Here is a 27,922-nt window from a genome sequence, read left to right on the forward strand (position 1 = left end):
GAAGGGGTTCAAAAAGAACCAGAGAGGGCATCTGATTCTGCACCCATTGCCAGCTGGGCGTGGTCTTAAGGCAGGTTTCCAAGCAGTGGAGATGGGGCACCTGGACCTAAATGTGCCCCCCATCCCCCCCATGATAGTGACATGGATTTTTAAGAAGGCTCATTTCTGGGAGAAAACTCTCCTGCTGCGTGAAGATGTATCAAATCCGTGGCCTGAGCTCTGGGGAGATTGCTAAAGGGAACCTACTGGAATAATAGACACGGTTCTGTGAGCCATTCAGAGAGTGTTTTTCTAGCGTGCTGGCTTTAGAATCCCAGTGCTAAAGCATTCATATCTGCAACCCTTTGCTGGTATATTTGACAGAGCGTAGCTCTTGTGTTTAGAAATGAGAGCTAACACGCTTAAACGTATTGGTGTTTACATCCCAAGAGACGGTATGTCTGCTACAAAAGCAAAACTCCTATCTTCTCTTGAAAGACCATGGAAATGGAACTCAGGCTGGTCTGGTGGGAACTGTGGCAACAAATTTCTGGGGGACGACTGGAGGTGACCTTCTTAGGGTGGGGTTTGGGCTTCTCTCACAGAACCTTTACCTTTAAGGCTCTCTCCACACTCCTTCATCTCTCCTGTGATGTAACTGAGGGCTCTGCTGACCATTTTCCCACCGGCAGCCATGGAGCTCTGAATCCAGGACATCTTAGAAATATTTGTTTCTACCTTGATCTCGGAGCTCTCCTCCATGGTGTCCAGCTCCTGTGCAGGGAAAAAAGATGGGCGAGAAGTGCTCACATTCTGTGCTCTTAACGCTGAGGAGCAGATGTGCGTGGTCCCTCAGGGACCCAGCTAAGAGCTTCATTTGATATTGGGAATTGCTATTTAATCAGCTTCCTGTTTCTATAGATTAACCCACAACCATTGAGTCCATTCCGACTCATAGCAACCCTATAGGACAGAGTAGAACTGCCTCCATAGAGTTTCTAAGGCTGTAATCTTTACAGAAGCAGACTGCTACATCTTTCTCCCACAGAGCGTCTGGTGGGTTCAAGCCACCAGCCTTTCCATTAGCAGCTGAGTGCTTAACTACTGCGCCACCAGGACTCCTTTTCTATAGATTAGGATGTCTTTTTTTTGACATGTTACCTCTTTTAACATGGACAACCAACTACCATACGGTACAACTAGATGACATCTTTATCATAATGCTGTGGATGAGGACTCGGACATGGGGAGGTTCTCATCTGCAAAGGTCAAATGGTAGAATTGAGATTTAACCACAGATCTTTAGATTCTTTTTAAAAAATCATTACTTTTTCTATACCACACTTCTTCCAGAGTGTGGTATCTCCTCTCACCACCAGCATATCTAGTCCTTAACATTTAACTGTCCGTAAGCATACAGGTATGAAATTGCACGTCAAGATTCTGTTTTTGAAAATTGGCACAAGTTTATCTTTTAAATCCTAGAATTCTGCATTTAGAGAAAAACTGATGATAAATAATTTAAATAAAAGGACTGTGACAAAGTAAAAGTAAACTGTGAAAAAGACATATTTATTCCAGGTAACTACTTTTCTGAAAATATAAATTCAAGAAAGATTTGCCTAAAGCAGAGAACGTCTTTTTTGGGCGTCAACTCCTTCCTCTGCTGCAGGCTCTGACATCACCGCGTTGCCCCTGATTTGGGCCGCTCGGTACTCACAAGCAGCTCCAGGGTGGGCTTCCGGTATTGATAGGGAAGTGAGTCTTTGGTTGCTCTCTCCTGGTGGTCACCTTTTCCAAACACCGGAGTCAGAAAGAAAGCACATCAATTAGGATACATTTACCCTGCACCGCCCCCCTCACCAGCAGCTAATTTCTTACAAGGCTTGAGTTGGAATATTTAGTGTTTCCTATTCCTCTTGAGGAAGCACAGAACCATGGAGTCTTGAAGCTGGAAGGCCCCCCTTTTTTTTATTGGTCCTAGACCCCTTTGGGGCCTTTCATATAAACAGGACGTTTTATAGGAATTAGGGGGGTTCACCAACCTTCAGTTGAGAAGCCCTGATTTAGCTCAACCCCTAAATTTTTTAGATGAGGAAACAGCAGCCCAGGGTATCAGTGGGTTGCCCATGATCCCTGATCCAGGGCTCTTTCTCCTGTACCCACAGAGAACTTGCAGGTGTACAAAGAGAAGCCGGGCTTTGCTGGAGTCCTTGACTTCCTGCTCCTAGAGTAATACGCTGCCTGGGTAATGCAAGATCTGAATTTGGCCATGAATCTCCCCAGCTGGATAAATGGGGGCTATTTTGGTCTTTTGTTTTGTTTTTTAGAGTGTATGCCTGGATTTTAGGTATTTTAGCAGCTGCTGCTGGCTGCTTTAAATTAGGACAAGTGATATACCTGTAGCCACTTGAAAGAGATTTTGGCAAGCCCTTTTAACTCTAGAAAACTCTTGTAATGTGGCTTTAAGCATATTTTTCATTATTACTGGATAATTTATATCGACTCAAAGGCACTCAACAGCAAAAGCAGTTAAGGCCTTTGGAATTTCAGTCTTGATGCTCTGGTTCCCTCCAGTGGTCAACTGTGAGAATGGCAGGCTGGGCTCCGAACGCCTTGTATTTTCAGACTGAAATGGGTGTTGCCTTTGGGTTTCATGAGTCCTTGCGGGTATCTGAAGGGACATATCAAAGGTGCTGTGTTCCCCCTTTTGAAGAACTAGCAAGTGCAAATAGCAGTGTGATTGGGAATTTACAGCATGCTGGAGAAACAATCCGATTTTGGAAGCTTTGAAGAGGTAGAGGAAGCAGAGAGTTTTCCTTTGAACTCACACTAGTGTGCGTGACTCTATCCACCTGCTGCTTCTGTCTGAGGCTCCCCTGTGCTGGCCAGTGTTGCAGCAACTCCCACCAGCTTCCAACTCCCAGCCTCCTTTGCAGAGTGCTCTCTTAGAAGTCCTCCCCACCCAGCCCCAGCCACTATCTTGAGAGGATGTTTGGATGGGGGTTGCTAATCTTTTGAGGCAAACGTGATCTCTTGTATCGCATACTCGGAGCCCTGGCAAAACCAAATTCCTGGACCAGAGGGACCCTGGAGGCATGTGTAATGCTCTCCCCACCTTGTACGATGTTCCCATAAACCACTCCAAGTTCAGTCATGGGCTGACTGATTTTTCGTATGAAATGATGGGGTTTAGATAAACTAGAAGAAGAGAGTCACTAGATGCATCATCTGGGAGACATATGGTATAGTCAAAAGGGCACTAAGTCTGCAATCAGTCTTATCTCCCACAGCTCCCCAGCCAGATGGGTGACTCTGGGCATGTCTGCTGCCCTAGCTGGGGGTGGGGGTTGGGACTCCATAGTCCCTCTGCCCTGGCTCTTCATGGGGCTGCTCAACCGCTGCAGCTGATTAGGGGGCTGTTCACCGACTCCTCTCTGTTTGCTAGCACATGTTCTCAGCTTCCAAGCCCAAGTTTCTGGCTTCCGCACTTGCTCAGCCTTAGCTGCCCTCCTAACCCCCTCCCACCGTGGCTCCCCATCTCTGCTGTAGGTGAGAACCTTTCGTCTCTAGCCTCTTAGACCAGTGGTTTTCGACTTGGCTGCCAATTAGAATCTCATGGAGAGATTTTAAAATCCGATGCCCACCCAGGCTGCTCTGAGATCAATTAAATTAGAGTCTCCGGGGATGGGATGTGGGTGATTCCAATGCACAGCTCAGTTTGAGAACCCCTGGTCTAGACCGACAGAAGCTCACCGCCTGTTCCAGCCCCACTCTCCCCCACCCAGGGGAAGTCCAGATAACTCAAAAGCTGGCTGTGGTCAGTGCTCAGAAGTTAGAATGAGCCCTACCCCATGCTACTGCCATTGTGCCCATTTTAGAGACGAGGATATCGAGGCAGGAGGGGAGGAAGCGCACACCTTTGCTCCTCCTCCGAATGGACGACCACTCGATGTGGAACACACTTCTGCGTTTGGGAAGCACGGCCTCCGAGCCCTCGTTGGCCTTTGGGACCCCCGCCGTTGGTGGCTTCTCCCCACTGCCACCTAGCCAGGGCAAAATGAGACAGGTCAGTGGCCCACAATAGTCCCCACCCAGAGAGAGCCAGGCAGAGAGTACAGAAACAGCCACACGCGGAAGCTGGAAAGGAAAGCCCAGTGAGGTCTAAAGCTGGGTCAGTAAATACATCAGCGTTTGGATCAAACATTGAGCTTCTCCACTCCTCTGTGAAATCTTCCACTTCCTTTTCCCACAGTGACCCATATTATATCAGTGCCAAGAGATGGGCAAGCCATCCTGCTTTATTTCACCAGCCAGGAACTACTGTAAGACCCACCCATTATGGATTGAATAGTGTCTCCCAAAAATAGAGTACGAATCCTAACCCCTATGCCTGTGGATGTAATCCCATTCGGGAACAGGGTTTTATCTGTTATGTTAATGAAGCCATATCAGTGTAGAGTGTGTCCTAAACCTAATCACTTTTGAGACATTAAAAAAGCAGATTAGGCACAGAGACATGCAAGCACAAAGGGGAAGATAGATGCCATGTGGAGATCTCCAAAAACTGAAGAACACCAGGGCAGGGAAGCTGAGGCAAGGATTTTCCCCCAGGGCAGATACAGAGAGCCTTCCCTTAGAGCTAGTACTCTGAATTTAGACTTCTAGCCTCCTAAACTGTGAGAAAATAAATTTCTGTTTGTTAAAGTCATCCCATTGTTATATTTCTGTTATAGCAGCACTAAGAAACGAAGATACCACCTAACTCGACCTTGGACCTGTCTCGTGAGTGAACGGACCCTCGGCTCACTGCCCACTGCTGTTGTTCAGCTGGTGCCTTGACCTCCACTTGCTGGGGGGTCGGGGGGAAGGGCTCAATGCTGGTTGCATATTAGAATCACCCAGGAGCTTTAAAAACTGCCTGATCTCCGTCCCAGAACAATTTAAAAAATAAAAATTTTAATACCCATGATATTTAAAAGATGGCCCTAAGGTGCAGCTTGGGTTGAGAACCACTGATCTAGGTTTTTCTGCTCAAAGTGTGGTCCCGACCAGTGACATCTGTATCACCTGGGAGCTTGTTTGAAATGCAGAATCTCAGGCCCGGCCCCAGACTCACTCAATTTATCTGCATTTCAACAAGATTCCTCACTAAAGTTTGAGAAGCACCCATCTATGGAGAGCTAAGAGTCCTGAATCTGTGATCAGCTACAGGTAGTCCTCTGCTGTGTCCTATAATTTTAAATGTCCACACCATGGGGAGAGCAGGACACTCTTACTTCTTGGGACAGGATCTCTCAAAGTGTGGCCTGTGGTTTGAGAAACAACAGCACCAGACCACCTTGATGGCTGGTTAAAATCCAAGTACCGAGCCCCACCCCAGGTCTACTGAATGGGAGGATTTGCTGATCCCTGGAGTATGCAGTTGGAACAGCTCTGCTTGGGTTCCAGTGCACACTAGAGTAGGATGATCCAGCGGCCGTCTGGAATAGCAGAAAACATTCACACTATTAGTGCATCACATTTGCATGCTTTCAAAGCTAACTCATGCAGCCCTTTCAATAGTACCTTCAAACTAACAGGGTGGGCAATGCTATCTCCAAAAGATGGAAATGGAAGAGTGGAATGATTTCCTTGGCATCCCACAAACAGCGGAGCCATGTGACTCTCAGCCCAGCAGTTCTTTCCTCTGCACCTTTGCTATTCAGAGTCTGGTTCATGAACCAGCTTCAGGGACAGTGCCAGGGGGCTTGAGAGAAATGCAGACTTGCAGACCCCACCCTAGACTCACCAATTTAGAATCTGCTTTTTAGCAAGATTCCCAGCTAATCTGTGTGCATATTAAAGCTTGAAAGCACTGGTCTAGTAGAAACCACTCGTGTAAAAGCTACTTCAGCAAAGCTTGGAATACAGAAGGGCCAATAGCCAGTGTCTGTGGGACCCTCTGTTGCTATTAGTTTCTGTTGAGTGGGCTCCAACTCCTGGTGGTGAATGTTGCCCAGTCCTGTTCCATCTCCATGGTCTTTGATATGTTTGATCCCATTGTTGAGGTTATTGTGTCAATCCATTGCATTGAGGGTTTTCCTTGTTTTCGCTGACCCTCGGCTTTACCAAACATGATGTCCTGCTCTAGCGACTGGGTGGGACAGCTATGAGCACTCTCAGATGGAAGGCAAAACATATGACCAAGTGCCTTCCCTCTAGGTCCAGGATGGGAAGAAGCTCTCATTTCAGTGTCCTGCCCATGGGTCAGCATTTAGCGATAACTCCCCAGGCTAAGAAAGTCCCCCTTGACCCTGGGCCACCTCTGCAGGCAGGGCCCATGCAGGGGGACCAGCACTGAGGGGAGTATCATCGCATCACCTGACAAAGCTGGGATTCCCCGTAAAGCCAATCCCTGGTACATTTCTACAGGTACACAAGGGCACCTCTGTCTGCCCATTGCTCTCCTTCTCATATACCAAGAGTCAGTTAGTCCAGCCACATCCTGGGCAGAGCAATGTTCCAACCTGAGCCTCACAGACTCAGTCCTGGGTGGGAGCTTCAAAATCACAGTCCACTTCCCTTGTCCAGAGAAATCAAGCAACTCATCCAAGTCACATAGCTCATTAATTATGGCAAAGCCGGGAATTGAACCCAGGTCCCATCTGCTGCACTTTCCACCCCAGTACGGCTCTGTACTGTACAGCACAGACATTTCTGGTACGAGAGAGGAGCTTTCCTTTTATCCCAAGGCTTGTCCTGGACTTTGGAGGCCATGAGCAATGCCATTTACTAACCTGGGTTATCTTTCATAAATACAAAGAGGGTGCTTCAGTTTAATGAACCAAGACAACATCTACCTGGAACCTTCGGAAATACAAAAAAGAAAGTTGTTGGTTGTTAGGATACCCCAGGTTTTTTCCCTGAGGAGTCAGCCACAGTGACACAGCAGGGACAGCTGGTCTTGCTGACAGAGGGTTCGTGGGTGATGGCTGCTAGGTGTGGATGAACCCACCCTCACGGGAAAGCTTAGAGCTGGCTGCAGAAGGCCAGTGGTTCACCTTCCACTCCTTGCCTGTTCACGTTAGCACCCAGGTTCTGCTGCCTGCTCAGAGCCCAGGAAAGTGGGACAGGACCACAGATTACAGTGCATTCCTACAGTCCCAGCCACAAAAAAGCAAAACCAAAAAATCATCTCTCTTTCCATTGAAAATGTTTTTACTCTTGTTTGGGGTAACTTGGGGAGGTGGCACCGAATATGGTCGGACACCGTGTTGGTTCCGTGTCTCCCACAGGTAATGCCAGGGGGCCAGCTGCACACCATCCAGGGAGGACAGCAGCCCCTCCAGATGTGCCAAGTCAAGAGCTGAGGATAAAAGGTTGGAACAGATGCCACAAAGAAGATTGGAAATAAAGGAACAAACTTCCCAAGGCTGTGAAAATACTTAAAGCTAAGGTGATAACAATTTACCACCTGCCCCTGGGACAAACTCTCAGGACAATTTTATAATAGATAAAGCCAATATCTAGAATATCATGAACACATATATCAAATGTGCTAGAAATAGGATACACCAGTGCTATGGTGGGGAAAAAGAAAACAACTGGCTGGGAACCAGAGTCACTAACTTTTGCCTAGTGTTTTGCAAGTTATGCCATCTCATTGCAGTTTTCTCCATTGCAGGCAGGGCTCCCAGAAAGAAATACACAGACCCTGTAGAGCTGATCTTGCAAACTCAACCTATAAAATGAGGACAGATAGACAGATCATTAAAAAAAACAAAAACAGTTGCCACCCAGTCGACTCCGACTCATGGCGCCTCCAAGTGTGCAGAGTAGAACTGTGCTCCATAGAGTTTTCAAGGCTGTGACCTTTTGGAAGCAGATCGCCAAGCCTGCCTTCTGAGGCACCTCGGGGCGGATTCGAACCACTAGTATTTTGGTTAGTAGCCAAGAGCTTAACCATTTGCACCAATTAATACCTGCCATTTCTTTCTCATATTGTTACGAAGATGAGCTAAGATGAGCTTGCAAAATGCTCAGGGAAATAATTTTGAAGTGCTCACCCATCAGGTCCCTGCTTAGGGAAGACACTTCTCTCTGGTGGCACCAGGCCTTCTGCTCCAGGATGGCTGGTTCCTTATCCTCAACACACTTCAGGTGTTTTACATCTACCTGCAGTGACCTTTATTTTTTGCCGTTCAGAGTTGTCTTTATTAACTTTATTGTCACATTCATCTTTCAGGTATTCAGAACATCTTTCACTAAAATATACATTATTCTTGAATAGAAGCTTTGCCTTGTGGATTATAATTTTTTCCTTTTCTTAAAGGTTAAGGAAATACAGAAAAAAGCTTTTTAAACAGAATGTACCTTAGTTTGAGTCAAAATTTTATTACAGTGCCTGATTCCCTGTGCAGAGAAGAGTTTTTTGTTCAGGGATTTACAGGGCCCTAGTGGCTCAGTGGTTAAGAGCTTGGCTGCTAACCAAAAGGTTGGCAGTTGGAATCCACCAGCCACTCCTTGGAAATCCTATGGGGCAGTTCTACTTTGTCCTGTAGGGCCGTTATGAGTTGGAATCGACTCAATGGCAATGGGTTTGGTTTAAGGGCTGATTATTTCCAGCATTACTTGGATAAAAGAGCATCTAAGATGATAATAACTGGTTGGCCACCTATGACCAACCAACCAGAAATCCAGAAACCCCTGCAAGAGTGCCTAGAAGACCTCAAGTTAATGAGAAACAAGAAAATAAGCCATTGAAGACCAAGATCTTGCTTGATGTGATTTGTTTTGATTAATAAGCTGTTGCATAGTTCCATCTGTTTGGCTACAAAACCCTAAGCTGCTTGAAGGTGCTCTATAGCTCAAGAGTAAATTTCTTTCACAATAAACACTCACTTTTTGGGGTCCTTTCTAACTTTTTTCCTAACATGATGGCACACAAAGAAAACTGTACTTATGCGGCATGGTGCAGTAAACAGGTGATGTTGTATGGCCAGAAGGCCTGGGCCCAGGGACTCTGGACATGCCAAGGCCCCCCGGCTGCTCAGAGGGCCAAGGGGTTGCTCTCTTAGCATAGCTGCATGGGCCCTGTGGCACAGGGTTTGGGAAGCTCAGTCCTAGATAACCTGTGGTATACCTTAGCAGCTGAGTAACTCCTGGCATCCCCACCTGCTGTTGAACCTGCTGCTCTCTCCTCCTCTAACAAGCCTTATTAAGTGCCCCCAATGCATGTAGCTTCATGCTAGGGGTTGTTCAGGGCCATTTCAGGGGCACGGTCCCTGCCCTCCAGGATCGCCATCATCCTGTGTTTTAACAGGCAAGAGTCCAGCGATGCTTTCCTCCCCATGACTTGGAGAAGGAAGGAACAGCTTGTTCCCACTTTTTCTGAGGAGTGGTGATCCCAAAGTACTCATGCTTCTACTACCTTCTAACACTCAGAAAAATGCCAATTGTTCAAATATCAGGGGAAAAAAGATTTTGTAGAAGAATGCACCTGTCAAATCAAATTTTTGAAGCTCATTGCAGTTTATCTGAGGGAAACAAAACAAACCCAAACTGTATATAACATCTTTCAGAAGGGGAAAAATTTTGTAGTCTAGCTTACTGAAAATGAACTTTTACCCAAAGAGGTCCATGACTACAAGCTTTCTACAAGTTATCTCCGTACTCTCCTCTTGCTATTCCCGCCCCAGTCTGTGCCCTGGGCAGAAGGTATTCAACTCTGCCTTATTAGCCAGAGGCTGCATCCCATAGGCTTAACTCAACATTGGTGCTAATTGAGAAATATACCCATGCCAGAGCTGTTGGTCATAGCACTGAAGTCAAGAGTGAAGGAGGATAAGGTTCCAGAAATGCAAGGTGGGACCCATGAATTATGGAAAGGATGACATAAATAATAAAAATCCTGATCGACTGGCCAGGTGGGGTGGTAAAGGGATTTGAGGGCTGATAGATTAGCTTGGTTCTATCACCAGGTCAACAAGAAGAGCTCGGAGTTGTGAGTTAGGACACTCGTAATCTTTTATCACCTGGGCAAATCTCTGTACAAGCTGTGGTTTTCTCATCTACAAAATAAGGGGTTGGAACCATTAATATTTATGAACCCTTCCAGCTTGAAGCTTCCAGGATCTAAACTCTCTTTGGAGCTCTTAGGAAGGTTCCCCACCCCAGGACTGGCTTTCCCAGAGGAAGCATAACAGGAGGAAGGAACAAGACCAACCTTTCCTTTTGTGCTTCCTTTGAAAAGTCAGATGGACCTACTGACTAGGGTCCTGCTACCTGGTCCTGCTCCCTGGTTCACTTCTCTCCCCTGAGATCTCTTACCTGGGCTCCTTTGATTTCCTGCACTGGGCTGGAGGGATCTAGATCATTGGGATTCAGGAAGAAGCTTCATTCCAATGGGGGGTGGCGTTTCTGGTCTTCAATTCCAGGAGCTGTGACTTCTCCCTAAACCCAAACCCCTTTACTTCCTGGAGCCCTCCATTCCACCCCCTTGCTTACTTTCTGTAAATTCACCTTGCATTTCCCCAAGCCTATGCCTGGTGCCTGTCTGCCAGGTGAGGAAGGGTACCATGGAGAAGGAAGGAGAGGAGGGCAAATGCTCCTTATGCAATTCTCTCTGGCCTTCCTGCCAAATGACTACTTCTAAACTCCCAGGGGATGACTGGCTCCCGCTACCATGGTTCCCCCACCTAGGTTGATCCGGCAGGTTTTCTTTAAAGGGAAAGAGCTAAGGACTAGTCTACTAATGTCCCTGTCCGCCCTCAGGTATTACCTTTCCATTACTTCCTTCATTAGAATTCTAGATCCAGCATTTGCCTTTAAAGCAATTATCTAAGTGTTGTCTCCTCAGGGGGCCAATTTGCCTTCTAACCTCAATAAGCTCCCCTAATTCCCCTTACAAGACCAGGCACTGCCTGAGTATTGCCATCAGCTTCTCAATGAAAGTTTCTACACAGCTGTCTTTTCTGATTCTGTGGAAATTTTCAGACCTCTCCTCCTTCTGACTGCTGCTGACCGGAGTCCTGGGAGTCTGGGGGCTCACCACGGGGCCACCTCAGAGCAAGGAGGGCATGACCTAAACCCTGCCTCCTGAAAGGACTCTGAGGTCTACATATGAGGGAAGCTGGCCTCCCGAGTCCCATGAAATCATGGAGTCTGACGGGTTGGAGTTTGGGGAGGGGGCCCAATCCAAACATGCTTTGTTTAGCTTTGTATGTTGGGTCACGCTTCACCCCCCCCCCCACCTCCTTTCTCCCCTCACACAAAGTCACTCAGTGGCTGATTGTGAGGGGCATACCCAGGCTCAGAAACTAAACCTCACCCTGAGAAAATTAGCTACACTTGAGTAGACAAACACCCTCACTGACGTCAAAGGCCTTGTCCCACGTGGCCAGGTGTTTTGGAACTGCTGAAGAGGGGTTCTGATCACCGAGGGCCTTCTAAGGAAGTAAAGCAAACAAAGGAGGTGGGAGGAACCCAGAGGCCCCACATTCCAGGGAGAGGTGGTGGGGGCGGACAGGTCACTTCCCAGCACGGCACAGGGGCCTTTCTTTGGTTGCTGATTTAGGGCTGGTGGCCATTCCCTGATGACACTTGAGTGTTCACATTTCCTGGTCCCCAAGCTGGCTGGTCATTTGGCTCATCTTGGATGTTCTTCCCTTGCCCTCTTGCTCTGCTTCCCTGAGGTCTCACCTTTTGTGGTGAGCTCATTCCAGCCCTCCAAGCACCCACCCACCCCAGGGAGATGCCACCCATGAACAACATGCAATCTATTTGAAAAGACAGGAAATAATTATCCCTGAGGAAGCCATCCAGGAAGTTCACACGTGTTCCATGAGCCAAATGGAACTGTGGTGCTTAGAAATGTTGTGTCTGTCAAACAGGCTGGACTTAAGGTGGGGCAATCAATTCTCAACCTGGGGAGCACAAGGCAAAGATGGAATCAAATCCCCAACAAGTCCTAGAGAAGGCTGGAGCTCAGATGCCAAGGGGTCCCGAGAGATCTGTCTATACCGACAGACCTCTCCTCTCTTGAAGGCCTAGTCAATCAGAATTCACTGCAGAGCTAAGTTTTCTTTACAACACTTGAGACTCGTTTCAACTCTGCATTTCAAACCTTGTAGAAGGAGGAGGGAGTCCCTGGGCGGTGCAAACTGTTACCTACTTGGCTGCTAACCGAAAGGTTGGTGGTTCAAGTCCACTCAGAGGCGCCTCAGAAGAAAGACCAAGTGATCTACTTCTGAAAAATTAGCCACTGAAAACCCTATGGAACACAGTTCACACACATGGGATTGCTATGAATCAGAATCTGGACTGGAAGGTAACTGGTTTAGTGGGAGAAGGCCTGCATTGACTGCCAGGGGCTAAACTCAGAAAAGTCAGAATCCTCAAGTGGAAACGGCCAGAGTCTGTGTGGAATAAATGCAAACTGAGCTAGAGGTTCTCCAGAGAGCTGCTTCCTTTGCCCTAGCAGCCTCTGCAGCTGAAGGAGGGCTGGAGGCTCCTATTTATCAATTCACAGAGGGTAAAAGAACCTTTATGGCTCCCCCAACTCCCTTCTTGGGGTCTTGGAATTTCTAGTTTCACTAGGGGCAATAGGGTTCCCTGTGGATTCTTCTATCCTCTCTGAATGGTTAGAGACAGGAATAGCCAGGAACATTGAAAATCTCACATAAAAAATGAATACCTTTAAAGTTGCCAAATGAGACTGTGCTTTATTGAGTAGAAGTCATGCTGGCACTGAAATTGCCAGCCCCTGACCTCTCTCTGGTTTTAGCTTATAGCTGTCCCTGGACCCTCGAAACCTTTACAATTGTAGAAAACAAGGCTTAGCCTTAGATAGGAGCCACGCACACTGGTGGTTTGACATAACCACAAACACAGACGGGGAGACTGGTTTCCGATGGGCATATCTGAAGAGCACTGACAGAAGAAGAGCCCCCTTAGAGAGGAAAGTGACAGGGTGGAGAAGGTCAAGAATTGGAGTGATGTTGGCCCCCCAGCTTGTGTCCACATAAGCAGCCATGTTTAGCATTTTGAAAAACTAACCAAATGAGTAACTGGAAGCTCTAAGAAAAGCTCTAAAGGCAGCAACTATTTATTTTTGGCACGTAAAATCTCCATGTTCTTATCTTTTGGCCAACTCAGTGATACCTCCTCCTTATTACTCTATAGGTTATCAGGGCCATAGAATCACAGAAACTTGGAGTTGGAAGAAAGGCTTCAGGGGTCATCTGGTCTAGCCTCCCACCTAAAGCAAGTATTCCCAACAGGCCCCTAGTCCCTGCTTTCTTACTGCCAGAGCAGGGAACTCACAGGGCAATCATTTCTTTGGCAATTTCCATTGTTAAGCCCCCCACCTCCCACCACCACTGATTCAAAGTCAGCCTGCTTATCACTTCTTCCTAGTGGTCCTTGCTTTATGCTTTGAAGTATGCTGAGTAAGTCTACCTTTTCTTCCACATGTGGTACCTTATACCACAGACAGCTGTAGTCCCAGCCAGGATTTCTCTTCTCCAAGATAAATACTACCAGCTTCATCATCATTCCGTATGAGACAAGAGGGCTCCAGACCCTCATTCACTCACCTTGTCCTCATCTCAACATACCCTCCCTAGCAAAAAAACTCTCTGAATATGTGCTACTCATTTTTCTTTGTGATCTCCCCTCCTCTTTCATCAAACTCATTCTCAGAAATGGCTTCTTCAACCTAAGATGCAAATGATTGATCATGCTTATTTTATTACTATCCCAAGACTGTTTACATTTTAACAGGTTTAAAGTCTTAAACCAAAGAATGTTTGGGCAGCAAGATAGGGAACAAGAGGGATAGAAATCTTCCTGGAATCCTTAAAATCATGCTCGATAATTTTCCTGAATAGAAGACCAAGCCAACCAGATAATTCACTCAATAAAACTGGTGCTGTGAACTTATGTGGGCTCAGCAGTCTGCGGTTCCATCCTCATTTTCACCTCAGGTGAGACTACTCACTTGGCTAGGCAAATGTCCATAAAATGAATTCCTTGAAGGCAAGGACCAGTCTGCTTCTTTCCTGGTTTGTTGTTAATCCCTGGGCCTGAGTAACATATTAATAGTTCCTCATGCAATGTCTTCTGGATTAATGAGTGGATGAGGTCAAGCCACAAGTCAGAGTTTCTAGGGAATTGGCTCATGAAAGTCAGCAAGTGGCCCTGGGAAACTAACACAGTAGCCTATCTGTGAATAAATAAGAGGAATGGGAAAAAATTGGGGGACACAAGTTACCAGAAGCTTTATCTGATTTCTAGGACAAGAGAAGACAGACAACAGCAAAAGAATAATAAAAACACATATGGAGATTCAATTTTAGCTCTCATCCCAAAGAAGTTCTGAAATTAAAAAACATAATTTTTGAACTAAACACTTTAACAGGTAAATTGAAGAAAAGAATCTCTTCTGTTGGGACCTGAATCAGTGGCCTGGAAGATCAAGTGGAAGAAATATCTTAAAGCAGAGCAAATATACGAATGGCAAAAAATGTAAAGAAAAAGATAAGCAACTTGAGCAGTGATCAAGGAGACCTAACATATGAATAATCAGTGTTCCAGATAAAGAAAAAGGAAGAGATGGAGGAAAAGTAATAATCAAATAAATGTTAGAAGAAAAGTTGCTGAGCTGAAGAAAGACTTTGAATTTGCAGATTAAAATGCAGGATTGATGAGAAAAGACAAAAACTTAGGTGTAACTTGATAGAAATCTAGAACTCCAAAGATAAAGAGAAAATCTTACAATCATCAGGAAAGAAAGAGCAAGTTATTTACAAAGGAAAAAGAATGAGGCTGACATCAGACTTCTCCTCTGTAACACTTGGAAGCCAGAAAATGAAGGAATAACACCTACAGATGACTGAGAGGAAAGGCTGCAACTCAGAGGCCTTGCATCCAGCCAAAATTCCATTTACCTGCCAGGGGGCAAGAAGCTTTGTGGACATGCAAAAAGTCAGGGAATATATTATTCATAATCTTTCATATATTATTTAAGAAAAACACTCAAGAAAGAGTTATAAACAAATAATAGATGAATCGAACAAAGATTGCAAGACAGGGGAAGATGAAGATAAGAGTAACCAGTAATAAAAGGTAATGTGTTGAATATAAATAAAAACCAAACCAAACCCGTTGCTGTCAAGCCGATTCCGACTCATAGTGACCCTATGGGACAGAGTTGAACTGCCCTGTAGCGTTTCCAAGGAGTGCCTGGTGGATTCGAGCTGCCGACCTTTTGGTTAGCAGCCATAGCTCTTAACAACTATACTACCAGGGTTTCCATAAACTGCAAATAGACAATGATAGAATTACTGGGAATGTTAATATAGGGGCTAAATAAGGATTCTTGAAAAACGATAAGGCATATTTTTGCAGGAGCAAAGAATTAAAATTAATAAACAAAATCTAGGGATGAGAGATAACTGGAGAGAAGTAAAAAGTGTTTTAAGGTCTGGGGCACTGGGGAGGGGAATAGTGAAAGTATTATAAACGCTTTATTTCTTTAAGGTAGGGAACGAGCATTAGAGAAATGGCGTATATTGGCAGAATAATAGTGACAGATCTTTTTGATCATGAGTGTTGGGAAAGGGACAGTAACCACTAATGGAATGGAAAAGAACAGTAGAATTCACAAATTAACAAAAGGAAGAAAGAAAAAAGTAGTAATATGATCAAACTTGCAAAACAAGGAAAATTAAAAATCAAAAGCTATATGAAAAATAAATAGTAAAAAAAGAGCAAGCTAGAAGAAATAAAATAATCATATTGATTGTTATACTAAATGTTAACAGGCTGAATTATCCTATTAAATCATAGAAACACTAAGATTAGCTTAAAAAATAAAACATAGCTGTATGCTATTTTTAAGAAATCTGTTTAAAAGAAAAATGTAAAGGTTAAAAACAAAGGGATAAGAAAATACCTGAAAGAAAGCAGGTACGGCAACATTAATGTTGGATAAAACAGAATGGAGATTAAAAACACTAAGTAGGATAAATATGGGTCTTTTGTAATGGTAAAAGACAAAATTTATGAGGAATCAATGATAGTAATAAATCAATAGGTATCAAACAACGTAGCAGCTAAATATACAAAGCAAATCTTTTAGAGAGAACTTAATAACACTATCCATTTATAGCGTGATTTTTAATAAACTTTTTCAGAATTAAGATTCCATAGGCAAAAAATAAAATAAGGACATAGAGGAACTGAATAACTAAATTAGCAATTCAATTTAATATACATTTCCTTCAAATAAAAAATTTGCATTTTTTTTATGTCCAAAAATCAATCAGGTACTTGGTTACAAAGAAAAACCTATAAAATTTTAAAATAGAGATTTTATAGGGCATATCCTCTGTTTATAATCCAATAAAACTAGATATATAAAATTTAAAAAATACCAAAAGATTCCTAAGTGCTAGAAATTAAGAAATCCATTCTTAAATAATCATTGGATCAAAGAAGAAATCAAAACTAAAATTACAAATTATTTAGAAATCAATGAAAGTAGAATACTTTATTTCAAAGCCTATGGTACACAGAAGCCCTGGTGGCAAAGTGGTTAAGAACTCAGGCTGCTAATGAAAAGGTTTGGCAGTTCAAATCCACTTTGGAAGCCCTATGGGGCAGTTCTACTCTGTCTTATAGGGTTGCTATGAGTTGGACTTGACTCGATGGCAACGGATTTGGTTTTGGGTATGGTACACAGCTACAGCTGCACTCAGGAAAAATTTAATAGTCTGAAATGCTTTTATTGTTAAAAAAGACGGATATAAAATGAAGAAATTTTACATCAATATTAACATATTAGAAAAAAAGAAAATTTAAATAAACCATGAGAAAACAGGAAGAAGAAATCAATAAAATAGAAAACTAACCAAAACAAGTAGAAAGGACAAATAAGTCTGAAATGGCTTCTTTGAAAAAGCCAATAAAATGGATGAACCCTCACAAACCTGATTAAAGAAAAGAGACCAAAACTATACAAGATTCGAAAAGAGAAAGGAGACAAAACCACAGATACAGGAAGATGAAAATTATTATATGAAAACATCATGAGTAACTCTATGGAAAAACATTTTAAAAGGAAAGAAAATAAATTATTTCTAGCAAACATAAACTCTCAAAGTTGACCCTAGAAGAAGTGGAAAACTTGATTATGTCAACTACCATAGAAGAGAATGGAAAGAAAATTCCAGATCTACCATTTAAAAATGCAGCAGGATAAGACCATTTCATGGCTGATGGTATGGTTCATGGCTAAACTCATCAGTGTCGAAGGAGAGGAGATAAAAATGGTGAGGTCAAAAGGAGAGGAGATGAGACGATTGGGGGAGGAGCCAGTAGGTAGAAGGAAGGGGGTGTGATGACCTCCACTAAAGCCTTCCCCTCCCTATACATTTCTACTCCCTTGAATGGTTTCAAATTTATGTTCAACATGGGTACTACCATTTGTACAACCAAGAGCTGTCAGTAATTTGGGGGTGATAGTAGAAAACAGTTGGAACTAGGATCCCAAAGCTCTACTCTTTCTCTTGAATGGTTGCTCCCTGCAACCTCATGTTGTTAGTGTGAATCTGGACATCCAGGGTTCCTGTGCCTACTTATTCTGTGGGTCAGTGAGATGGGAAGTCCTGGTTAGGGTGAGACAAGATCACTCCAGGAAGCTCTCCAGTCCCACTAGACTATTTGGGCTACTTCAGAGGCCATCTGGGCATCTGTCCCTGGCCTCTGGGCAGGGTAATTGGCTTTGTGCAGACTTTTCTTAGAGGGGTGGGGATTTTTCACTTCTGCCCCATCCTTATCCATGCCCATGGGAGGGATGCAGTCTCTGTCCACCAGCCAGACAGAATGAGTTTTTTTCAGCCTACAGGAGGAGTTCCTCTAGTTACATTTGGGAAATACCATCAATTTTCTGCCTCTTAGCCCACAAAGATGGTGATAAAACATTTCATCACTCATATACAATTTCTCTTGGCAAGCTAATTCAGTGATTAGCAACACTTTATTCAGGCAGTTCTTTCTTATTACGAAGTAGGAGATAATTTGATTTTCTATTTTCTACATAAATATCTGATCATATTGATCATAGTGTAGAATAGAGAATTTCTGGGATTCTGTGGTTTTTTTCAGACTTGCTGGACATACTGATTCCTTTTTCTGAGTAGCTTTGCTTTTATCTATTTGTAATGAAGTTAAATTTCAATTCCTGTCGGGGATAAAGTGGGAACATGAGGGGGAAAACCCCACATACTTGTGACCAGTGGTACTTTGTAAATGACATACTATGAAGTGGGTGGGAAGAGAAGGGACAATCTTGTCCAAGGGAACTGACAGATTTTTTTCATACACAAATAGTTTCACTTTCTCGGGAATCCAATAAAAAGCATGGCTAAAAGACAGTTCCTATTCAAACCCTGTGCTTTGGGTGGAGATTAATGGAGAAGGGAAGGTCTTTTCTAGGGCAATTTGGCCACAGTGAATCAATGGGGTTTCTGGTTTGGTTATCTTTGGTTAGGATATGTTGGGGGTCTCTCCCCCATTTTGGGTAATTGAGCCCCCTCTGGAAGTCTGGCAAGGAAGTGAAGTCGCTGTCCTCCATTATAGAAGAGACTCATGTATCACAGGATGGTGGGACCACATGAACTTCAAATGCCCTTCTAGCCCTGAGATTGTATGAACCTCCCTGCTCTTCTTGCCTAGGAACATCTATGATCCAGTTAAACAAGCCAAGGTCATCAATTAATCACCTTCCCAAAAGACTAAATAATGTTTTTGTTTTAAGTCAATGGCATTTAAAACACAGTCCTCACTTATAACTCCAGCAAGCCCGTTACCAACTTCCTCTAATGTCCTACAGAGGAGAGTTATGGAGATTTAGGCAGAGAGAGAGAGAAAATCAGCTTCTGGGAAAGAGAGTTACAGGTTCATTTGGGTCCACACAGGCTCAAGGAGAGGCAAAGAAGTGCTGCAGTTGATTGACCAGAGTAGAGACCACAGGGAGCAGATAGAGGGAGCAGACACCAGCTCCAGACAAAGGACATTTCTGCCTGGGCCTTGGCTAGTCACCACTGGGGGACTTCTCTTCTTCACTGCTTTTCATTGTCAGGAAGTAGATGCGATTGGCCTCTGGGTAGGTGACTTTGCTGAGTGGGAGCTTGTAGATGGCGGGGTTGTTGGTCGTCAGGAGCAGGAAGATGAGGGTGGAGATGCAGAAGGCCCAGGTGCCTAGTGGCATGCCAACCTGAAGATAAAAGCATTGGAGACTGAGGAATGTTCCTAGGCTCCTGTCTTGAGCCAGGGGCCCTGGGGGGAAGGGTATGGAAAGGGTTGAGGATGGGGAGTCTCCCCCATTGAAAGCATTGGTGTTTCTGGAGTCATAATGTCAGAGTAGTTGGTTATGGAATTTGAGATGTGGGTAACTTTGGGCACAATCAGAATCTTTTAATGATGGAGCTGAAAATTAGCCTAGGGATGGTCTTCTGCATCCAGGCATACACCAGTACCTCCATCTGTTCATTCATGTTCCCTACTGCTGGTTACATCGCTCTCTCTTTCATACACACGCGCGTGCGTGCACACACACACACACACTTCAACCGGAGGCAAGTGTACATGCATGCAAGTCCTTCTCTGGACAAACCCTGGATATATCCTGAAGGAGGTGTTTGTGGACACCAGCCACCATAAGCCACTCAGGATTCTTCCATGAGTGTCCTGAGGCCCTGGCTGGGGAAGACACTTTACGGAAGGGTTCAGGAGAGCCCACACTTAACACAGACATTATATTGGAGAGGGCTGCTCCTGTGTACGCACAGAACAGGGCTGTGGAGGAACAAGGACTATCAGAGAGGCAGCTTCCTCCAGCCTGCCCCTGCCTCCTAGCCACTTGCCCAGACCTAGAGCAGAGGCCCCATGCTCTCTCCCACAATATCCAACAATCTTTGTCGATATCACAGTCTTAATGATTATCTGTGCAATTACTTCTCCTTTGCTAGAGTGCAGCTTCATGAGGATAGGTTTCCTATGTGTCTTGGTCACCATTGTACCTTCCATGCCCTAGTCTAGGGCCTGGCGTTTAGTGGTGCTTGACACATAGTTGTTGAATGAAGAGTTATAGAGAGCAGGGATGCTGCCAAGAGCACACGAGAAAATGCGGGTGTGGTTTCCTTGCAAACTTTAAAACACTGTGTAAATATAATAGCAGTAATAATGGCCATTACCCTACTTGATAGAAAAGGAAACTCTAACCCACCAACTGTTACAGACAGCACTGGTGTTAGGCCCCAAGCTGCTGGTCCTTCTACCGCTGATGCTCTACTTATCAGTGGTCACCGTAGGTTTCACTTAACCAAGAAGGGAGAATAATATAGCCAGAGTGACTTGGCTGTCAGCTTTCTTGAATACCCACCACAGAAGAGGGCCAGCAGGCGGGTCTGCCAGGTGAGGGCGTAGAACATGCCTCCAACGGTGATGCAGGAAAGGACGCAGTTGTAGCTCAAGAGGCCCAAGTAGACTGTCTCAAAGGGCGTGGCCACCGACAGGGCTGTGGGACAACATGTGGGGTTTCTGGATGGTTCTGGGTCCCAGCACAAAGGCCACCCTGTGGCTGGCACCAGGTCTCAGGTTGGCAGGCCTGACCCCGCTCCTGTCATTCACTCCACGCCCCAGGCCCTACATGCCAGATGAGCCTCCAAAATGATATCCAGTCTTAGGAAACCAATAATGGTAAGAGAGTGGTGGTTTTCAAACTGTTTTCAGAAGCCAAAAGTTTTCACACACAGGTATGACTGCTTCTGGGGTAAGGGGCAGTCAAAGGGGCTCCAGGCCCTTTCCCATGCCTTTGGCCAGAGCAGCTGCATTTTTAGCAAGGAAGATGTCACTTTAAAAATGGTTCAGAAAATTATGTATATACACATATAGACAGGTATAGGTCAATAGAGACATGTTACAACAAAAGGGCTAAGATGTTAATAACAGGTGAATTTGGGTCAAGAGTTTATGGTGTCTTTTGTACTATTTTTGTGATTTTTTGATGTTTGAAATTATTTTCAAATTAAAAAGCGTTAAAAGTTCTGCTTCCAAAAACTATTTTAAAAACATTGGAATAAGTCAACAGACTCTAACTCTCAAATCCCCCCACCCACTATCAGCCTATACATATATAAATGTGCATATATACATACATGTATATGTATTAAATCACATCGGTCAATTGGCAATCTAATTTTTTGAGAAAACTTTTCCCTTTTTGTTGTTAGTTGCTGTCAAGTCAATTCCAACTCATGGCGACCCCAAGTAACTCCCTGGGTGGTGCAAATGACTAATGTTGGACTACTAACTGAAAGGTTGGCAGTTCAAACTCACCCAGAGGCGTCTTGGAAGTAAGGCCTGGCAATCTCCTTCTGAAAGGTCACAGCCTTGAAAACCCTGTGGAGTGCAGGGCTACTCTGCACACTTGAGGTCGCCATGTTTGCCTACTCAAAATTTCAGCATGCTGGGTCATTTACACCCCTGCTTGGTCTGTTACTGCTCCCCATCTCCTCCCATGTTACCTTCCTCCTCTCACTCCTCAGCACCCAAGAGCCCCATTTACAGGCTGACTGGGTCTTCAGCCCCCTCACGTCTCTCCACATGTCTGGCTGCTGCAATCTGCTCCCTTTGAGACTCAAGAAAGGGAAAAATAAATCCCTACCCCTGACAGTGTCTTAACACTCAAGTGAAGGAACCTTACGTCCAGAGTGTTTGTCATGTGCATGGGAGAAATAACCACAGGAAAAGCATCCCAGGACCTCCCAGCAGAGTGGGGGCTGTGTCCTACCTGCTAGCATCCCCACGATTGAGCCAATGGCCGCATGCAAGCAGATGAGGGGTGAGGAGATGAACAGAGCCACCAGGAACACGCCGCCTGTCCAGGGATTGTCACAGCCGTACACCTGGCCCACCCCAATGGGTATGGCTTGTAACAGCTGCAAAGTCAACAGAGTCCAGGTCACTTGAGCGTAGGCTGATGTGCAGAGGCCGGGCCTCAGGGCCAGGACTGAGCCATTCCTTGGGGAGCAATGGGGTGGAACAGGAGGCTGACTGTGCCCTCCAGAGTGTGAGAGAACAGGAAGGGCAAGAACCAGAACAAATAGCACCTCACTCCACCACCTAGCAGGCATCTGAGCATCCCTCGGGCAAGGCAGACAGACCCCCGACACAGTCTGGGAACTAATGCTTCTGAGATACACAGGCTTCTGCTTGGAGTGTGGAAGCTTTGAGGACACCAGAGAGTCTAGGCAACCAAGATTGCCATTGGAGGTATCAGGGCACTGAGGAATTTTCTCTAGACCTTCTGCAATCTTAAAAATATTCTAGCAATATTGGGAATATTCTAGGAAATGTTCTTAGAAATATTGTAGGCCATTCTTATGGATGATTTGACCAAAGGTTGCACAGTTTGTTGGTGGCCAAGCACTGGCTAGAGCCTCCAACCTTGACTCCTAGTCTAAGACTCCTTACCACCCTCACTGTCTCTCCATCAAGCCACGGCTGACAAGTCCTCGTTGGTAGCTGCTGTATATTCAGTGTTACCTTGGCGTTTGTGGGTGCCCAGGAGAAGGAGACAGCGTTTCCCTGCTCTCAAGGAGCCCTTAGCATTGAGGAAAGGTAGTGTGTGGGGCATCCAGAGAACTGCAGGAAGTCCAAATGTCCCAGAGCTGGAGCGTGACTTGGTGGTGTTGGAATTTGAGATGATTAATTTAGCAGTGAGAGTCCCTGGGTGGTGCAAATGGTTAATGCCTTTGGCTGCTAACTGAAAGGTTGGAGGTTCGAGTCCACCCAGAGATGCTTTAGAAGAAAGGCCTGGCGCTCTACTTCCACAAAATCAGCCATTGAAAATCCTATGGAGCATAGTTCTACTCTGCCATGATTTGGAATCAATTTGACCGCAACTGGTTTATTTGGTAGTGATGTTGGATGGCCTTTCTCTGCCCAGGCTGACTCGTCCACATTTGGCAGTCCTTTTAGGGCAGGAAAGGGGGGAACATGGCAGGGTAGGGAGAGCAGTGGCCTGCGAGTCCAGGGCTCCAGCTTCATTGTGTGATCATGGCACGTCATTTCCTCATTATGGGCTTTGTTGTCCCCCTAGGGCGGCTGGTCTAATAGATGATCCTTCCAGCTTTAACATTCTGTAACTCTTTTCTTCATCACCAAGTCATATGATCTCTTTGAGGACAGGGATCCTTTATGGCTGGGTACATAATAGGTGCTTACTAGATATGTAGTGATTGTGATTAGTTCGGCAGTTCCCAAACTTTGCTGCACATTGGGATCACTTAGGGATCTTAAAAAAAAAAAATACTGATGCCAAGTTTCCCCCTAGACATTCTAATTTAATTGGCATGGGGGGATAGCACCCGGGCATCAGGTGATTCTGAAGTGCAACAGAGTTTGGGGACTACTGGCTTAGTAACAGAGACCCTGGGTGGCATGTATGGTTAAGCACTTGGCTACTAACTGAAAACTTGGCAGTCTGAGTCCATGCAGAAGCTCCGTGGAAGAAAGTCCTGGTGATCTACTTCTGAAAAATCAGCCACGAAAACCCTATGAAGCATAGTTCTACTCTGACACACATGGGGTCACCATGAGTAGAGGTTGACTCCACAGCAGCTGGTTTTTTTTTTTTTTTGGATTAGTTACAGATAATCTACTGTAGAAGCTGGGAGCTGATTGCATTTCTCCCTTTGGATAAAATTTTGTACTTTTTAACAACTTGATTTGATTCTGGAATCAGTCTAATTTCTTTATGGAATAAGTGTTTGAGGAGTCCCAGGGAGCTTTTAAGCTTTGCCCATCTTTGTCTCTGAATGGGTGGCCTTTTAGTAACTAAACACTGTCTAGATCGGAGTCTACAGACTTCCAAAAGGAATGGCAGGGTGGAGCTCAGTGTTCTTTACTCCTGCGTCCACCCCAGGACCTGAGTGGTGGCTCTGAAAATGGACTGGAGAAGTCAGCTTAAGGGTGGGGAACAGGCTGGAAATCTACTCAATAAACACCCCATGACCCCTACAACTTCCCAACATCTGAGGAATGCAGATGCCAAGGGGAATCCAACTTCCACTCTTCCATCAGGGAACACAGGTTTTAAGCCCAAGCAGACAAGAATGAGAGGAATGAGGGAACAAGTTGCCTTGGAATGGAGCCTGGGTTTACAGGGAAGTGTCCTCAGCTGAGATTCGTATTTTAGCCTAGTGAACTGTGGCACTGGGGCACCCTACCCTCCCTCCACGCTGTTCTCGAGGTCACAGACGACACACTGGTGTGAAGGGCAGTCAGGTGTGCAGTGGAAAATTACCGAACACTGGCCTCCTCCAAACTGATAAATTCTCGTGTATCAACAACAAGCTGGTTAAACAAAAAGGAAGCCACTGCCCCACTGTTTTAAGGAGAAAGAGGGAAATGGCATTGATTCTTCAAAACTTGGACCCAAATGGCTTGGAAGAGAAGGAGCCGGTGGTCAGAGTGGTGGTGTGGTGGGGAGTTAAGATGATGAGCTTGGGTCTCCAGGTATCTGAGTTTGGGTCCTGGCTGTACCACTTTCTAATTGCTTATTTTGAAGATGAAGCAAAGAGGCACCTCTTTCCTGTGACCCACAAGACTCTGGTCCTCAGCGCTGGGCTGTGCAGCTTCGCAGTCCGGATGGGGGCTCAGTGGGCCTTTTTCTCTGGTAGTGCCACATGTTCCTGTGGCTGTCACTTGGATAATGGTTTATGGGTAGAGATCAGGGCCAGTGGGGCCAATGAGCCCAAAGGCAGCTTGCCTAATTACCAGAACGCCGGATCATTGATGATTCTTTCAAAGTTTGAGCTTATTCTTGTTCTTGTTCTGGCTGATTTACATGTGAAAGCGTTGTTGTTGTGTCCAATCAAGTGGATTCCAACTCATAGTGACCCTATAGGACGGAATAGAACTGCCCCATAGGGTTTCCTAGGCTGTAATCTTTACAGAAACAGACTGCCACATCTTCCTCCCATGGAGCAGAGCAGCTGGTGGGTTCAAAATGCTGACCTTTCAGTTAGTAGCCGAACATTTAACCCCTACGCCACTAGGGCTTGCCCTTAAATGCAGGGCTGTCTTCGCCATTTTTTTGCATTTAGTTGCTGACACTGCTCTGATCCTACCCCAGTCCCAAGCCCAGACCAAACTTTAAAAAGGTCTTGCAGGGAGACTTTCCTTTTTTTTATAGGTTTAGCAGAGTGTGGCTGTCCCTGGAGGTTGCACCTGTGCTGTGGCCACCCCAGGCCCTGAGCAGTGGCTCTGGATCTGAGCACCCCAGCAGCAGAGCACCACCGAGGTAAACCCACGTAGAGAATAGGCATGGCCTGCATGGTGAGGGCTTGGAAAACAGATCACACAAACAACATTTGAGGACGTGGGTTATATTTTCTAATATCCAAAAGACTATCACGGAAGCAATATTCTCAATTATTCTAGAAAGCAGAGCTAGAACCAGTGAGTGAAAGTTAAGAGAGATTTCTGAGTGTTATGGATTGAATTGTGTCCCTCCAAAATGTGTGTCAACTTGGCTAGGCTATGATTCCCGGTACTGTGTGATGGTCCACCATTTTGTCATCTGATGTGATTTTCCTATGTGTTGTAAATCCTACCTCTATGATGTTAATGAGGCAGGATTAGAGGCAGTTATGTTAATGAGGCAGGACTCAATCTACAAGATTAGGTTGTATCTTGAATCAATCTCTTTTGAGATATAAAAGAGAGAAGTGAGCAGAGAGATAGGGGGAACCTCATACCACCAAGAAACAAAAGCCAAGAGAGCAGCACACCCTTTGGACCCCAGATCCCTGCACTGAGAAGCTCCTAGGCCAGGGGAAGATTGATGACAAGGACCTTCCCCCAGGGCTGAAAAAGACAGAAAGTCTTCCCTTGGAGCTGGCACCCTCAATTCAGACTTCTAGCCTCCTAGACTGTGAGAGAATACATTTCTCTTCGTTAAAGACATCCGCTTGTGGGTTTTCTGTTATAAGAAACAGAGGAATGTAAAGGAGAATATTCCAACGCTTACAGTAACCTAATGATGGGTAGACTGCATTTTGAAGCAGCGGGCTTTGCCTCACTGTGTTCGTTCAAACTTGGATTCCACAGCCAGGTTCACTGGGTTTTAAGCACAGGCACTAGTTTGACCTTGGGCAACTTACCCTCTCTGTACCGAAGTTTTCTCATCTGTAAGAATGGGATAACAATAGTACCTACAATACTGGGTTATTAGGAAGGTTAAATGAGTTAATATGTTAAGTGCTTGGGACAGTGCCTGATACATAGTAAGTCTGCTGTAGTTTTGGTGGTAGCTATCTCTGTTTGTTAACCAGGGCAAATTTTTACAATTCTATGTATTCAATCGTATATTAGCTTTTTATTACATGCCTTTATCTTCCATGTCTAAAAGTCAGTAGAATAAATACATATGCACATTTGTGATAGAAGGATATAAAGCAGGGTTTCTCAAATTCGGCACTATTGACATTCTGGGCTGGATAATTCTTTGTTGTAGGGGCTATCCTGTGCATTGCAGGGTGTTTAGCAGCATCTCTGACCTCTACTGACTAGATTCCAGTATCAACTTCCCCTTCCTTTTTCATTAATCCAAAACGTCTCCTGACATTGCTGAATGTCCCCTGAGGGGGCAAAATCCTGTGGTTGAGAACCACTGATACCGTGAATACATGAAAACTCACCCTCTGCCCTCTATTGATAGTACCTTTTAAAATTTTAATTTTAAATGTTTATTTTAGTCTCTGATCCCTTTGTCAAACTATGCATCTTATCTAATATTTTCCCTTTAGCTTCCACCATTCTATATTGTCAAGTTAATACTTATTTGTTCATTTGTTTATTATTTGTTTCTCCATGTAGAGTGTAAGCTTCACAAGGGCAGGGATGTTGTCTGTCTTATTCCTGTGTATTCACAGTATTGGAATAAGTGCCCAGTACATATTAGGAGTCATATAAGGGTTTGTTGAATGAATGTATGGATGTGGCAGCAGCCCTTTCCTGCCCTCTTCTCTCCTGAGCCCCATCATCAGGTGGAGATTCATCTAAAGAAACTGCGAGCATGGGTAATCCACAAACTAGTTAGTGAGGTCTGCGGTAGAATCAGAGTCCCAACTCCTCTGTCGTTGGGTAACTTACCAAGGGCATTTCAATCTCTGTCCAGGTGATGTTGGGCACTGAAGACACAGGCTCCACCAGTGTCGTGGGGAAGAAGAGGTTAATAGTGGCCTGTGGCTGCCAGGTATAGGGTCACCACAACGTTGAAGGGCAAGGTGAAGACCGGGAGGTCCCACTTGCTGAAGATGGAATTCAAGGCACTAGAAATAACTGGGCTAAAGATGGAAGAAACATAGAGTTAATCATATCCTTAGGTTTGTGGCCACCGTATCATACACTGTACCCTCTCCTTGGCACATGGATTCCTGGCTCCTTTGAGACTGTAGTGGTCCATTGGTCTGGGGTTGGGAATAATGTGCTCAGTGTAAGCAATTGTTCTAGACATTTGAAGCTTACTTCTTTGAGAAACAAACTGTAAAATTATCATGACTTGTTTTGAATAGAAAATTAAAAAATATATATATTTTTGTTTCTTAAACCACAAAAACTAAACAAAATATAATCTTTTCTTTTGCTTTTGGATCATCAAAATGCACAATGGCTATTGTCCTGGTCTGTGACACCACTTTTGAAGTCTGACCTTCTGGGAGGAGTGTTCTGTGGTACTTAGGTAAGCAAAGGCATGGATTCAGCACAGAGATATGCTGAGATACTCTAGAAACTGCCAGGTGAAATGAAACCTTCAGTTTGGATTTTGGAGACAGATAGAACTGGTTGCAAATCCTAACTCCTACACTTCAGGCTGAGTGATCAACCT

The 27,922-nt window shown here is 44.9% G+C and overlaps 1 protein-coding gene across 1 annotated transcript in view; it reads right to left on the reverse strand.

Annotated features, from left to right (window-relative positions):
- The window catches only part of SLC14A2 (solute carrier family 14 member 2), a 51,708-nt gene that overhangs the window by 11,113 nt on the left and 12,673 nt on the right, over positions 1–27,922 (reverse strand). Inside the window, 9 exon segments of the mRNA XM_004380893.1 lie at positions 594–753; positions 1,700–1,784; positions 3,902–4,025; positions 19,066–19,240; positions 19,766–19,821; positions 20,408–20,542; positions 21,818–21,965; positions 27,187–27,267; positions 27,269–27,380. Coding sequence (XP_004380950.1) covers positions 594–753; positions 1,700–1,784; positions 3,902–4,025; positions 19,066–19,240; positions 19,766–19,821; positions 20,408–20,542; positions 21,818–21,965; positions 27,187–27,267; positions 27,269–27,380 — 1,076 coding nt within the window.

Source organism: Trichechus manatus, unplaced genomic scaffold, assembly GCF_000243295.1.
Source record: "Trichechus manatus latirostris isolate Lorelei unplaced genomic scaffold, TriManLat1.0 scaffold00078, whole genome shotgun sequence".
In the NCBI taxonomy this organism is placed as follows: domain Eukaryota; kingdom Metazoa; phylum Chordata; class Mammalia; order Sirenia; family Trichechidae; genus Trichechus; species Trichechus manatus.